This window comes from Schistocerca nitens, chromosome 6 (assembly GCF_023898315.1).
Source record: "Schistocerca nitens isolate TAMUIC-IGC-003100 chromosome 6, iqSchNite1.1, whole genome shotgun sequence".
Lineage (NCBI taxonomy): Eukaryota > Metazoa > Arthropoda > Insecta > Orthoptera > Acrididae > Schistocerca > Schistocerca nitens.
This window is the reverse complement of record NC_064619.1, coordinates 164,661,182-164,678,115: the sequence shown is the minus strand read 5'-3', so window position 1 is coordinate 164,678,115 and position 16,934 is coordinate 164,661,182. Positions and strand designations below refer to the sequence as shown.

Genomic DNA, 16,934 nt, shown 5'->3' with positions numbered 1-16,934 from the left:
GCTATGGAAGGGATGGCCGAAGGGGCAGAAGAAGCAGCACTAAAAGAATCATTCCATTCAAAGAGACGGCCGTACAAGAATGGCCAGAGTTCTGGACCCATAGGCATTTCATTTGCATAGCGTCCACCCTGATACCACCCACTCTGATTCCCCATGGGCGCCACAGCAAGGGCCATTTGGCACAACAGCCACTGGTTGGAGTTCCGATGTCCAGGATGAAAAGCAACCACTCCTAGGCTTACATGAAGAGATCACAGCTCAGGTATCAGAAATGTTATCCCTGTGTTTTCAGGGGCTCAATCAAAAGGGTACATAGCAACCGCACCATACGGGCTGGCTACCATGCTAGCTACGTACCCTAGCATCAGACAACGATGTGAAGGAAAAGATGGAAGGAACTAGGAGGGCAAACACTGGGAACACTAGGTAAGGTGCTCTTCCCCAAATGGCTCACACTACGCAATAGAAATTTAGTAATGGAGGTCAAACCTCAGAGGGGGACCAGAGAATGCCAAAAGGATGAGGTAATTACTCAACAAAACCAATAACCAGGAGGATAGCGGGGCCAACATAAACAAGGACACCAAGGCAGGGAGAGGAGAGGGCGGAGGGGAAGGGAAAGGGAATGCAGCCCGGGAAAGGAAGGAAGGCTGCAATAGCTCGGGGCCCTGTGCTCGCCACGCACGTAGTCACGAAAGGACCGTGAGCCCCTGGGGGGGCTGAATGTGTGTAAGTCTCTGTACAGACTTTTTTTTTGCAGTGCTCAACAAAGGTTCACAGGTGTCATTGAGGGTGCTGGCAAACTGAGGATCTTTTGGGACTCTCCCATTTCCACATCTACACTTATATATATACTCTGCAAGCCACCGTATGTTGCAAGGGAGAGGGTACACTGTACCACTACCAATCATTTCCTTTCCTGTTCCACTCACAAATAAAGTGAGGGAAGAACGTCCATCTATATGCCTCCACATGAGTACCAATCTCTGTAATCTTCATGGTCCTTACGTGAAACGTACACTGGCAGCAGTAGAACTGTTCTGCAGTCAATCTTCTCAATAATGCTCCTCGAAAAGAACATCACCTTCCCTCCAGCGATCCCCATTTGAATTTTCGAAGTATCTATGTGATACTTGTGTGTTGTTTGAACCTATCAGCAACAAATTTTGCAGCCTGCTTCAGAATTGCTTCTATGTCTTCCTTTAATCCACCCTGATGCAGATCCCAAACACTAACAGTACTCAACAATGGGTCACTCATGTCCTATACATGGTCTCCTTTATAGATGAGCCACAAATTCTAAAATTATCCCAATAAACTGATTTTGATAATTTTCCTTTCCTACTACAGTCCTTACACACTCGTTCCATTTCATACTGCTTTGTTCCATTTCATACTGCTTTGTAATGTTATGCCTCGATATTTAATTGCCTTGACCGTCAAGCAGCACACTACTAATGCTGTATCTGAACCTCAAGGTTTCTTTTTCCCACTCATCTGCATTAAAATACATTTTTCTGCATTTAGAGCTAGCTAACATTCATCACACCAAGTAGAAATTTTGTGTAAGTCACACTGTATCCTCTTCCTGTTGCTCCCATATACCACAGCATTATCAGCAAACACCTGCAGACTGCTGCTTAGTCAGTCTGACAGATAATTTGCGTAAACAGAAAATAACAGCGGTCCTATCACTTTTCCTTGGACACTCCTGACAATACCACTGTCTCTGACAAACACTCACTGTCAAAGACAACATACCGAGTTCTGTTACTTATGAAGTCTGAGTCACTCTGATGCCTGGGAACCTATGCCGTATGCTTGTAATGTCATTAACAGTAGGCAATGTGGCACCATGTCAGAATACGGAATCTGCTTGTTGCCTTTTATTCACTGTTCATTGCCTTTTCTTCGCAGTTCACAGCATTTCGTGTGAGAAAAGGGAAAGCTGTGTTCCACTTGAGCAACGATTTCTAAAACTGTGCCGATTTGTGGGCAGAAGCTTTAAACCACAAGAAAATGTACTGTATTCGAACTGAGAATACTTTCAAGGATTCAGCAGCAAACCAATGTCAAAGATATCTGAGTGTAATTTTGCAGGTCTGTTCTTTGGCCCTACTGATAACAGGAGTCACTTGTGCTTTTTCCAGTTGCTTGGAACTTCGTGTTTGGCAAGAAGTTTGTAATAAATGCAAGGTAAGTATGGGGCCAATGCTGTAGAGAACTCTTTTTATAAGCGAACTGGCATTCCATCAGGAACTGGTGACTTATTTGCGTACAAGTCCTTCAGGCGTTTCTCTATATCAGGGATGTATTATTACATCATCTATGAGTCTCTTATGTACAATTTCTTAAATGCATATTAAAACTTCAGCTTTTCTTTTGCTATTTTCTACTGCCACACCAGACTGGTCAACGAACAACTGGTTAGAAGCCTTAGACCCACTTTATTTTATGTAGGACTAGAATTTTTTCGAGTTCTTAGCAGGACTTACTGCAAAGATATGACGGAGATTGTTGCAGGTTTCTTCACTCAACATCTACATCGATACTCTGCAAATCACATTTAAGTGCCTGGCAGAGGGTTCATCGAACAACCTTTACAATTCTCATTATTCCAATCTCAACCTCAAAGCGCGCAGATAGAGTGAACACCTATATCTTCCCTTATGAGGTCTGATTTCCCGTACTTTATCATGGTGATCATTTTTCCCTACGTAGGTCGGCGTCAACAAAATACTTTTGCATTGGAAAGAGAAAGTTGGTAACTGGAATTTCTTGAGAAGATTCCCCGGGGGGGGACAACAACTTTGTTTTAATAATGACCATCCCAAATCCTGTCATTTCAGTGACACGGCAGTATTCTAAAAGAAGATGGACAAGTGTAGTGCAGGCAGTCTCTTTAGTAGGTCTATTACATTTTCCAAGTGTCCTGCCAATAAAACGTAGTGTTTGGTTTGCCTTCCCAACAACATTTCCTGTGTGTTCCTTCCAATTTTAGTTGTTCATTATTTCCTAAGTATTTAGTTGAATTTACGGCCTTTCAGTTTGACTGATTTATCATGTAACCAAAGTTTAACAGATTCCTTTTAGCACTCATGTGTATGACCTCACACTTTTCATTATTTAGGGTCAATTCATTTTGCAATTTGTTTTCATCTTCTGGTGACTTAACTAGTTGATAAACAACAGCACCATCTGCACACAGTCTCAAATTGTTTCCCAAATCATTGATCTAGATATGGAACAGCAAAGGGCCTATAACACTACCTTGGGGAATGCCAGTGAACACTTTTGTTTTACTCTATGATTTTCCATCAATTACTACGAACTGTGATCTCTCCAACGGAAATCACGAGTACAGTTACATAACAGATGATATTCTGTAAGCATGCAATTTCACTACAAGCCACTTATTTGGTAGAGTCTCAAAAATCTTCTGGAAATCCAGAATCAATTTGAAATCCCTTAGCAATAGCACTCAACACTTCACTTCATGCGAGTAAAGAGTTAGTTGTGTTTCACAGGAACGGTGTTTTCTAATGTGAGTTGACTGTGTGTCAATAGCCTGTCTTCTTCGAGGTAATTCATAATGTTTGAACACAATATATGTTCCAAAATCCTGCTGTATATTGTCATTAATGATATGGGCCTGTAATTTAGTGGATTACTCCTACTATCTTTCTTGAATATTGGTGTGACCTGTGCAACTTTCCAGTCTTTGGGTATGGATCTTTTGTCGAGTGAACAGTTGTATATGGTAAGTATGAAGCTATTGCATCAGCATACTCTGAAAGGAACCCAGCTGGTACACCGTCTGGACCAGAAGACTTGCTTTTATTAAGAGATTTAAGTTGCTTCACTACACCGGGGATATTTACTTCTACGTTACTCATGTTGGCAGCTGTTCTTGATTCGAATTCTGCAATAATTCCTTTGTTTTCTTGCATGAAGGAATTTTGGAAGGCCGTGTTTAGTAACTCTGCTTTGGCAGCACTGTCTTCGATAGTACCTCCATTGCTATAGCGCAGAGAAGGCATTGAATGTGTCTTGCCACCAGCATACTTCATATACGACCAAAATCTCTTTGGATTTTCTGTCAGGCTTAGAGAAAGTTTGGTTGTGGAAACTATTATTAACACCTTGCATTGAAGTTAGTGCTAAATTTTGAGCTTCTATAAAAGGTCACCAATCTTGGAGATTTTGGGCCTTTTAAAATTTGGCATGTTTCTGCAACAGTTTTCTGACCCGTTTTGTGTACCAAGGAGGATCAATTCTGTCGTTTATTAATTTATTTGGTACAAATCTCTCAATTGCTGCCAATACTATTTCTTTGAATTCAAGCCACATCTGGTCTACACTTATATTATTAATTTGGAATGAGTGGAGATAGTCTCTCAAGAAAGCTTCAAGTGAATTTTTATCTGCTTTTTTGAATAGGGATATTTTTTGCTTATTTTTCAAGGATTTGGGGATTACAATATTCAATCTCACGACGACAACCCTGTGTTCACTAATCCCTGTATCTATTTTGATGCTCGTTATTAACTCAGGAGTATTTGTCGCTATGATATCAAATGTGTTTTCACAATCATTTACAATTTGTGTAGGCTCATGAACTTAACTGATCAAAATAATTTTCAGAGATGCATTTAGCACAGTTTCAGGTGACATTTTATGCGTGCCTTCAGAATTAAACATGTATTTTCGCCAATATATCGAGGGTAAATTAAAGTCACCACCACCTGTAACTGTACGAGTCGAGTACGTGTTTGATTTCAAACTCCAGTTTTGTTTGAACCTTTCAGCAATTTTATGATCTGAATTGGGAGGTCGGCAAAAGGATCCAATTATTATTTTATTCCGGTTGCCAAAATTGACCTCTGCCCATACTAACTTACAGGAACTATCTACTTAAATATCACGACAAGATAACTACTAACAGCAACAAACATGCCACAGCCAACTGTGTTTAGCCTATCCTTTTCTAACACCGTTAGGTTCTCGCAAAAATATTGGCTGAACTTATCTCCAGCTTTGAGCGTAAATGCTTTCTATTAGTGCTTGGAGCTCTGGTACTTCCTCATTACAGCTACGACCATTTACAACTGTTATACTGATGGTTCCTGTATCTACATTGTTCTTGTGTTCGACCTGCACCCTTTGTGGCTTAAGCCCTTTTTGTGTTTTCCGCCCAGGCCACCCCACACAGCCTTCTGTTAACTATGTAGCCACCTCCTGTGTGTAGTGGACTCCTGACTTATTCAGTGGAACCCGAAACCCAACCACCCTATGGCACAAGTCAAAGAATCTGTAGCCTACAGTGATCGCAGAACTGCCCGAGCCTCCGATTCCGACCCTTCACTCGGCTCTGTAATCTCTCTTCTTATCCAAAGTGACACACATCATTGGTACCGACGTGAGCCACCACCTGCAGTTGGCTGCACCCTGTGCTCTTCATGATATCTGGAAGGAACCGATCCACATCTGGAATGACTACACCTGATATGCAGATTGGCTTTCTTCCCCTTCTTGGCAGCCATGTCCCTAATGGGCCCCATTTACACGCCTAATGTAGGAACTCCCAACTATCACTAATCCCACCCCCTGTGACTGCCCGGATCTTGCAGGCTGAGAGGTTTCTTATGAAACAGAACAGGTAGCCCTTACGTGTGGCCTCCTGGGAAACCTTTCACTGCCTACTACGCCCCGGGGCAACCTTCCACTCCACAATGGATGAGGGGTCAACCTCACTGCGAGCAGTAACTGGGTTGGCCACCGGTGAGGAGCGATCAGAGGACTTTGACGTGCTCGACATCCACTGGCTCCCCACGGCTGGCCCACAACAGTGGTGCTCACCCACTACAGCTTCAAGCTGTGTAACCAAAACCATCACAGTCTAGAGCTCAGAGCGAAGTGCCACCAACTCAGCTCGCACTCACACACAACAATCACAGTCCTTATCCATACTAAAGACTGTGGAAAACTGAGCTACCCAGATAAATGGACTGTCGGCACATGCTACAGAACTCTACAGTATACACTCACGAAAATGCAGGAACAGTGTCTAATAAATTAGATAATACACAGTGATTCAAAACTAACTACCAAAGCACTCAAGTGAAACTAAATAATTATCCCCGATTAGGAACTTTTAATACGTCATAAAATCTGTTTACTTTCCGACACACATGAAAACGCGAGAACTGTGGCTATTAGATATTAAATTAACATGCAGAGACTCAAGAAACTAAACTATTAAAGCACACAGATGAAATTATACAATTCGCTTCCAGTTAGGAACTCATAAAAGTCACAAAATTGGTTACTTCCCTGTTGCTACACCTGTCTCGGCCAGCTGCTACTGTCCAACTGGCATTTCTACAGACGCATGAATTTATATTAACTTTTGCCTGCTGTCATTTGCACATTCTCTTGTGAACTGAGAGTGCAACAGCCTTTGCATCCTTAACATTTTTTAATTTTGTTATTAAACCATAGTGGGTCTTTTCCATCTTTATTCCACTTATCTGGCACATACTTCTCAAGAGGATTTACAACCTGTTAAAACTTAGTCCATAATTCCTTAATGTCCATCATACTGGAACTAAATGATGTGAATTCATTGTCTAAGGGGGACGTTAACATTGGCTGTCTGCTCTTTCTTGCACAAATATTTTCCTAGCCTTTTTTAATTGCTTTATTAAATTTAATAACTATCATCACTATGATATCATGGTACTAATCCTTTTGTTGTACTCATGCCGTCGATTAGATCAGGACTGATGGTAGCTGCAAGGTCTAAAGTATTTCCACTGTGTGTGGGCTGTTGAACTAGCTGCTGAGGGGAGTTTTTGGGAAACTGTGTTCAAAATAACTTCGCAGGACTGTCCGTCTGTATCCCCTGCAATGAATCCATAGACATCCCATTCTATATTCAATAGGTTAAAGTCATCTAGAACTAGTACAATATGGGATCTCTGCACTACTCACTGTAGACTTACTGTCAATGACTAAAACATGTGGTTGGTAAAAACATCCAACAATTAACTATTTCACCTTGACCTGTTATAAGACACAAGGTAACTTCAGTCACATTCAAAATCCGGCTTCACTTCAGACAATATTTTTGTCAATTGCAATCAACACACACCCTCTCATTGTGTTTAATTTATCTTTTCAATATACATTCCATAAATTTATGAATATCTCAGAGCTTTGTACTTTGTGTTTCAGCTGGCTCTTGGTCCTGAGAATAATTTGTGTGCAAGAAGTTTCATGGTAAGCAGTAAATTCAAGAACTTTATTACAAATACTACAGCAACTTATTGATAAAATTTTGACAGTAAAGTTAACTCTGACCATGGTCTGATTTTGTATCTCCAAGTTGCCTGGCGAGTGTTTATCGGAGAACCTCAACCTAACACACAGCCTAAAAAAAACCCTATGTGCACTCCCTAACTAGTTTGCAAGCTGAGTAACTGCTTCCTTTGTGTAGTGCACCCCTGACCTATTGAAGTGAGTCGTGCAATTCTCTTCTCGATAATTCAGGCTCAGAAGTCTGCAGCCAAGACTGTCGGTGTGTCGGCGAAGCCTTTGGCTGAGACCCTTCACACAGCTCCAAACCAAAGAACACCTATCACCTCTGGCAACAATGCTGCAAGCTCTGCTTGCACACTGTGTGTGTGTGGCCAGCGGCTTTGGCAACTCCACCAGCCACCTGAATGAACTGAGATTGGTCTAGAACCCACGCGACAGGCTCTGTTGGCGCCAACGAGCTGCACCTTGCAAATGACTGCATCCTGGACGCTTGATAGCCACAGGCAAGGTATACCCCACAGCTCGAATGAGGCCCTCGGCAGACATACTAAGTGCACATTGGCTCTCTTTCCCACCTCGAATGCTATCTGCCTCAGGGCTTTCACAACGCACCAAACATTGTAGCTCCAGATAACTACTAAACCCCTCCTCCTGTGTGCCTGCTTGGACACACTGGAGGGGCATCCAACTGTCCTGGGCAAGACCACACAGCCAGCCTCCACAATGGTCCTCTGCCTCGAGTGAGATGAATACATTACCACCCTCTACCGATCCTCCTGTGAGGTTGGATCCACCGCGTCATGTACACTGGGAGATGCCTTGGCAGCAGAGCGCCTGGGGAAAACAAGCGACACCTGAGGTGTCTCATCCACCTTGCAGATTCTCCGTCACTACTACACCCCGAGGCAGTAGTCTGGACACGACTGACCACAGCAGAAAGCACATTCAGCTGTTTGCGAAATGCAAAAGCTCCTACTGTGTCCACACACACACACACACACACACACACACACACACACACAATCCTACCCTTTCCAGTATTACTATAATGTGCTACAGAGTGCCTAACAGCATTACAGTTACAAAAACACGAGAACAAGGCTCTTTAAGTGAGAAAAAAACAAAACATACATATAATTTAAGAAATATACTACTAAGAAGGCAGAGAAGAAGCTGAATATGTAACTTGCCCTTTCCAGAATTTTACCAAACAGCAGGAGCCTGACAAAGTTTTACTCATGTATGTGTTAATGCTGAATCCGAGTGAGCAATTTAAAAATGAAATTACAGCTTGAAGGTAATACACACAAAGTACTTTAAAAAATCTAGTTGAAGACTACCCCTCACCGCTCACTCACTCTCCTCCCCCCTTAAGAATGGTGATGATTGGAAAACAATTCGTCTCCTGAGGGAAAGAATGTAATGTCAGGTAACTATAATTGAATATTATTAACAACTTAAGTGAGAGGGCATTAACAATTTACAAAGTTGTAGTTGTTCCGAGGAAGAGGGAGGGTAGAATTTAGAAACAGAAAATAATGTTACCTCTAATTGTCTCGCATGGTGGTATTCAAGTGTTGAGGCAAAGTCCATAAACCACAGACCTTGCCATTGGTGGGGATGTTTAAGTGCTTCAGCGATACAGATGGCTGTACCATAGGTGCAACCACATTGGAGGGAGGGGGGTCTGTTGAGAGGCCAGACAAACGTGTGGCTCCTGAAGAGGGGCAGCAGCCTTTTCAGTGGTTGCACGGGCATCAGTCTGGATGATTGACTGATCTGACCAACCAAAACGGACTTGTTATGTCGGTATTGCGAATGGCTGAAAGCAAGGGAAACTACAGCCGTAATTTTTCCAGAGGGCATGCAGCTTTACTGTATGGTCAAATGATGGTGTCCTCTTGGGTAAAATATTCCGGGGGTAAAAAGTCCCCCATTCAGATCTCCAGACGGGGACTACTCAGATGACTTCCGTATCAGGAGTAAGAAAACTGGCGTTTATGGATAGGAGCATGGAATGTCAGCTCCCTAGATCTGGCAGGTATGTTAGACAATTTAAAAAGGAAAATGGATAGGTCAAAGTTAGATATAGTGGGAATTAGTGAAGTTCGGTGACAGGAGGAACAAGACTTCTGGTCAGGTGAATACAGGGTTATAAATACAAAATCAAATAGGGGTAATACAAGTTTAATAATGAATAAAAAAATAGCATGGATAAGCTACTACAAACAGCATAGTGAACGCATTATTGTAGTATAGACACGAAGCCCACACCTCCCACAGTGGTACAAGTTTATATGCCAACTAGCTCCACAGATGATGAAAAGATTGGAGAAATGTATCATGAGATGAAAGAAATCATTCAGATCGTGAGGGGTGCAAAAATTTAATAGCCACGGAGAACTGGAATTCGATAGTAGGAAAAGGAAGAGAAAGAAAAGTAAGTGAATATGGAATGGGGGGTAAGGAATGAAAGAGGAAGCCGCCTGGTAGAATTTTGCACAGAGCATACCTTAATATAGCATACACTTTGTTTAAAATCATGAAAGATGGTGGTGGTGGTGGTGGTTAGTGTTTAACGTCCCGTCGACAACGAGGTCATTAGAGACGGAGCGCAAGCTCGGGTTAGGGAAGGATTGGGAAGGAAATCGGCCGTGCCCTTTCAAAGGAACCATCCCGGCATTTGCCTGAAACGATTTAGGGAAATCACGGAAAACCTAAATCAGGATGGCCGGAGACGGGATTGAACCGTCGTCCTCCCGAATGCGAGTCCAGTGTGCTAACCAAAAATCATGAAAGAAGGTTGTATACGTGGAAAAGGCCTGGAGACAATGGAAGGTTTCAGATAGATTATATAATGGCAAGACAGAGATTTAGTAACTAGGTTTTAAATTTTAAGACATTTCCAGGGGCAGATGTGGACTCTTGACCACAATTTATTGTTTATAATTTGTAGATTAAAACTGAAGAAACTGCAAAAGGGTAGGAATTTAAGGAGATGGCACCTGGATAAACTGAAAGAAACAGAGGTTGTAGAGAGTTTCAGAGAGAGCATTAGGAAACGATTGACAAGAACAGCAGAAAGAAATACAATAGAAAAACAATGGGTAGACCTGAGTGATGAAATAGTGAAGGTAGCAGAGGATCAAGTAGGTAAAAAGACGAGGGCTAGTAGAAATCCTTGGGTAATGGAAGCGATATTGATGAAAGGAGGAAATATAAAATGCAGTAAATGAAGCAGGCAAAAAGGAATACAAACGTCTCAAAAATGAGATCGACAGGAAGTGCAAAATGGCTAAGCAGGGATGGCTTGAGGACAAATGTAAGGGTGCAGAGGCATATATCGCTAAGGATATGAATATCAAGAGCTTATATGAAAAACCAGTTCTAAGCAAAGAAGGGAAAGCAGAAAGGTGGAGGGAATATATAAGAGGATCTATACAAGGACGAAGTAGTAGAGGGCAATATTATGGAAATGGAAGAGGATGTACATGAAGATGAAATGGGAGATATGACACTGCGTGAAGAGTTTTGACAGAGCACTGAAAGACCTGAGATGAAACAAGGACCCAGGAGGAAACAACATTCCATTAGAACTAGTGATAGTCTTGGGAATATCATATGAGGTCTACGCTACTGTCCGACAATGTCAATATTGATTCTTGAGCAAAAATGTTTGACCACCACTGCATTAAGGGTCATTCCACATCAAACTGATTAATTTTGGAACATTTCCTGCTTTAAAATCATGGCTTTCTATGGAATTTTATGTCAACATTTGTACATGCCCCCATAAACATCGGTAAAGTTTGGATTAATGTTATTCGTCTAAACAAAACTGGTCGAGATACGGCCATTTGTTTGACTACATGTGCAACTCGGCACAGAGCGAGCATGAATTTCTGGCGACTGAGCTGTTATAATCTTAGGAAATATTTTGTTGAATGAAATGAAATTTGGCCACCTTGTACAACTTTATACATTCTCTTAATGTACCACTTTCCAACACAAAAGTAATGAAGTGTTAAGTTTAAGGTCTTGTAAGAAGGGCAAAATTGTAGTATTTTCACCTGATTTTTACAAACCATTCCAAATATGGCTCATTAGAAACACTATACTTTTGACCACCACAGTATGATTGTCCAGCAATGGCTAATAATGCTAGATAATTTGGATCAAAGTTGGGTGTGAAAATAAAAAAAATTGGATTCTTATATCTCTTAAACATATGCTGATCATGAAACTTAGTATGCAACAGGTTGGCTTCAGGCCCAATAAAGCAGTCCCATCAGTGGCCTGCCAGCCTTCCTCAGAGACAGGGAGCAAAATTTTAACAGAAAAAAATTGGTCAGTAGCACAAGGTAGTGCACATAAAAATTAATTACCTATTTTCAACAATCTACAAATGTTTTGAAAAGTTTATATTTGTGGAAAGGTGGAAATACCCCTATTCAACACTTCTTTTACAGATACCATTTTCTATTTAAGCTTCAAAACCAGTCTTATTCGAAACAATGTGTTTTAATCCATGGTGCAGGGAGGCCTTGATGAGTTGACAGACTGACAAAGTTGTTTCCCTTTGACCATTTGTTCATCTCAAAGGCATCTTAAATATAAGTAAATAACTAATTAACAATACATACATTTGAATATATTTCAATAAATGTAATTATTATATAAGTGATGAATTCCTGAGCCTTATTTTATCATGAACACTACCTATAGAACGTGCAACTATGTAATCAACCACACTTTACGTGTAGAATTTTAACAACTCATTTTTGCACAAAATCAGACTATAATGCAAATTACATACCCTGTTATCAGTGCTTTCAGCATAGTGAACCTTGCATCATCCTGTAAAAGAAACTTTCATAAATACATCTTTTTTAGGAACAAAAGCAAAGATCTTAACTTGAAAAAATAGTTTTCAATAACTATAATATATGAGGGCAGGCTGGAAAGTAATTCCTCCTAATTTTTTATGTGAAAACCCTTAAAGCATTTTAAATAAAACAAAGATTATTGACATTCTGTATCTCTATTATTCAACTCTATATATTTATTTATCAACACATTCACTCCTGCAACCAACACTTTTCTCCCAACAAGACATCATCAGTTTGTTGATACCATCATTGTAGACTGCCTGACTTGGTTGACGGAGTCAAAACCTCACCTCTCCTTATATCGATTAATCACTATCAAAACAATGTGGTGAGGTTGCTGTGGGATGAGAGATTTTGTTCTATGATTTGTATTGTTTCTGTGATAGGCATGGAGGTATACATATTTTCTATATCGAATGAAATCAGTGATGCTGTGTGTGGTACCTGTATGTTCTGTATGTTTTCTATTAGGTTTCCTGTGTTTATCACTGTTCTGTTGTTTTCTACTTTATAGTGTTTTGTAACTAACTTTTGGAGGTGTTTGGCTATGCGGTATGTTGGGGCTTTCTTGAAGTTGATAACAGTTCTCATTGGCATTCCGTATTTATGTACTTTCGGTTGACTGCGGAGTGTTGGTGCTTGTGAGTTTTTCTGTGTTAAGTAGTATTTCTGTTTGTCTGTGAGTGTGTGTTCAATGTTTTTCAGTGTTTGTTTCACATTTGCCTGGCATCGTGTAGTTGGATCTGACTTCAGTTTTTGTATGGCATTGGTGTTTATGTATTCCTTGGTTTTTGTGATGTATTGCTCTTTATCTGTTACATTTCCCTTGTCTGCTCTTGTTATTAATACGTTATTGTTTGTTAACTTTTGTTTTAACCTTTTCATAGTGGCTGCTTCTGTGTGGTTGTTCTTATTGTGTGTCTGCTGTGTTTGTTTTATTATGCCTTTTATTTCTTCTTTTACTAGTTCTCTTGTCAGTCCTATGTTTATTTCACAATTATTTTGTTGTTCTTCACATGTAAGGATGTTCAGTTCCTACTATGAGATATTCTATGTATTGATTGTTCACTTTGCTATTGGTGCAGTGTTTCAAAGCTTTTTCCAAGAGCATTTTTTCATTTTCGTGTAGTTCTGTTCTGTTAGGTTAACTAAGCGTGGATGGAATGTGTGTTGGTGTTCATGTGGTTTTTGCGTCTTTTTTACTGTTAGTTTCATTACCTTCTGTTTATGTTTGTTTTGTAAATGTTTCATTGCTGTGTATGTGTTGTGTTCAGTTTTTTCTACTAGTGCCATGAAAACTGCGGCGTTTCCTACGCCTTTTGCCAATTCTAGATGAGTCTCGTAGAGCATCATGTTTAGGTGCTGTTTTTTCGAATAGAGCATCTTAATTTCATGTAGTAACCAATATCGTTCTGCAAATGATTTCGACTTTTGTGCCACTGTAGAACTGTTTTTAACCTTTACATTAATGTAGCTTGGAATTAAATCTTTCTTTTTGCATGTTTTGTTGAATTTCATGTGCTGTATCGTCTTATGGAGTCTCAGATGTATTTTCTGAAGATGTCAATACAGCTATGTCAAGCATTCCCTGTCAACGTGTACAACAGGTTCAAGAAAATACGCAAAAACCACATGAACACCAACACACATTCCATCCACGCTTAGTTAACCTAACAGAACAGAACTACACGAAAATGAAAAAATGCTCTTGGAAAAAGGTTTGAAACACTGCACCAATAGCAAAGTGAACAATCAATACACAGAATATCTCATAGTAGGAACTGAACATCCTTACATGTGAAGAACAACAAAATAATCGTGAAATAAACATAGGACTGACAAGAGAACTAGTAAAAGAAGAAATAAAAGGCATAATAAAACAAACACAGCAGACACACAATAAGAACAACCACACAGAAGCAGCCACTATGAAAAGGTTAAAACAAAAGTTAACAAACAATAATGTATTAATAACAAGAGCAGACAAGGGAAATGTAACAGATAAAGAGCAATACATCACAAAAACCAAGGAATACATAAACACCAATGCCATACAAAAACTGAAGTCAGATCCAACTACACGATTCCAGGCAAATGTGAAACGAACACTGAAAAACATTGAACACACACTCACAGACAAACAGAAATACTACTTGACACAGAAAAACCCACAAGCACCAACACTCCGCAGTCAACCGAAAGTACATAAATACGGAATGCCAATGAGAACTGTTATCAACTTCAAGAAAGCCCCAACATACCGCACAGCCAAACACCTCCAAAAGTTAGTTACAAAACACTATAAAGTAGAAAACAACAGAACAGTGATAAACACAGGAAACCTAATAGAAAACATACAGAACATACAGGTACCACACACAGCATCACTGATTTTATTCGATATAGAAAATATGTATACCTCCATGCCTATCACAGAAACAATACAAATCATAGAACAAAATCTCTCATCCCACAGCAAATTTTGAAACAAGATACAAAGAACAATCAGATGTTGGAAGTATGAAACAAACCATTCCACATTTGCAGAACATTTAAAACACTGCAACCATCATCCTACAAACATGGAACAAGAAATGAAAATAATGAGAATAAGCAACCATGACAAACATCTTATACAAATACAAGAAAACTTCCACATCCAGAAAGCCATAGCAGAAAACAAACATGTGATAAATGAACAAACGCACATCAGCACAGGCTCCCTACTACACTTAATAAAGGAAATGATAACATAAAACAAAAAAAACTCTTGCCCACACCATCTGGACGGACACACACACACACACACACACAAAAAATAAAATTAACAACACCCCCCCCCCCCCACACACACAAATACCCAAATGCATACACAAACAGACCACAGATACTTCAATAGTTACACTCATAAGTTTCGATCTTTAGCAAAAACATTTGACAGTTTGCAACAGAAACCAAAACATTGCATTAAAACAAGAGTTCAGTGCATAATGCTGTGGAAAGTGGAAAAAACCGCAAATTGGCATTCATAAGAAGAAGAACACCACCAAAAAATGTAACAGAGTAATATGTAAGAAATTGTCCACGCAACCTGTAAGTACAGTTCAAAACATTATTACTTAATAGGAAATAGCAACCACTAGAACTGTTTATAACCTATAGGCACAGTGACTAAAATGTAAATAAAATAGCAATCATATGTACATATTCCAAGCCACTGATGATGCCTTGCAGAAAATAAAGGCGAAACGCGTATGACACTAAAATTGTGTTTTATTCAGTTGCTGTCAGACGGTCCATAAGTAAAAATTATTAATATACCGTAATATTACACGCAACTGAGGAAGACAGGACTACAAAAGTTGACAGTGTACTTGATTGCTAATAGAACCTTGGTTCAATTCCAGTTTACCTTGTTACTGCTTTGTTTCAATAGAAATCTTCAGAGAAACAAATTAAGCCCAATGCCTTTCCATTACACTCAGTCACAGCCATAAAAATAAAAATCATTTCACAGATGTAACATTATCAGCGTATTACTATTTTAATAGTATCTGGTAGGGTTATACAATTTTCTTGGTGTACCAGTACTGTATTATTTCACGTTCAGTTCTTTACTATGGCATTGTGCCATACGTGTCATAAGATGAAATAAATTGGATGCCTCTGTGGAAAAGACAAAAAGAAGCCAAATTTCTTTAGCAAACCAACAAAAATAACTTAATTGCTCTTCAGGACATTTAATATCTGTTTATAGTTTCCATTTTCTGATTTTATTTTAATTCCACATTATTAGTAATAAAGTATTGGTCTTCCATAATTATGTGACTTGTAATTCACTTGATAGCTTCCAGTCTCAGAAATCTGTTTTGCTTTCATTTGACGTGAGAGCTGTAAATAAACAGAAAACAGCAAAACTCACGAAACATTAACATTGGTTACGTAGAGACAACCCCTCCCCCACACCAGCTCTCTCTGCTCTGTGCATGTGTGAATCGGGCAGCTTGGACCCGCTAGCATCTGGCTGCTTGCTACTACTGCTTACGTAGCTAACAGCCACGCTTCAAGTAGTGAGAAGTGGAAGAAGGTGTTGCTCATAAGCGACTCCAGCTCTGCGCATGCATGTGAGCACACTGGCAACTGATCGAACTATACTAACATAAACAGTTGTGATGTTACACTAACAGGGTTTATACGCAGACAAGGAAAAAAAAATTACCGGATTTTCCCCAGTTAAAAAATACACTTTCTCCTGGATGAAAACACACTTTTCCTGTGTTATTAAGTGACCGTATATTTTCCCTTGGAACTGTAAAACTGTAAATCCTTTGAATGGTTATGTTTTTATACACGGACATAAAATTTCCCAGCACTTTAAGAAACGAAACTCAGGGAAGGAAACGCCTTTTGGAAAGATTTCTGATGTGCAGCAACATGTACACTGCATATTTTCGTATTACGAAAGTATAAATTCGAATTCCAAAAAACACCGCATGTTACTTTCCGAACCATTGTAATTGAGATTGCAATGCGCTTTTGCAAGCCAGTCATAGTTCATGTCACGTGATCCCGCCAGGCAATGATAGCGGATATTCAGACCACAGGACACGTGATGTCATCTAATAGCAACATCACTGTTATGTAGCGCAGATACACAAACAGGAAAAGTTACTGTTTTAAATTAATATACATAGTTTTGCTACAAGAAAAACAAAGCTTTCACAT

General features: G+C 39.7%; 1 protein-coding gene across 2 annotated transcripts in view; it reads right to left on the bottom strand.

Annotated features, from left to right (window-relative positions):
- LOC126262465 (baculoviral IAP repeat-containing protein 6-like) overlaps positions 1-16,934 on the bottom strand; it is a 164,516-nt gene that overhangs the window by 49,978 nt on the left and 97,604 nt on the right. For both annotated transcript variants that reach the window (XM_049959122.1, XM_049959123.1), the window contains exon 4: positions 12,137-12,177. In XM_049959122.1, the coding sequence (XP_049815079.1) occupies positions 12,137-12,177 (41 nt within the window). The remainder of the gene's footprint in view (positions 1-12,136; positions 12,178-16,934) is intronic.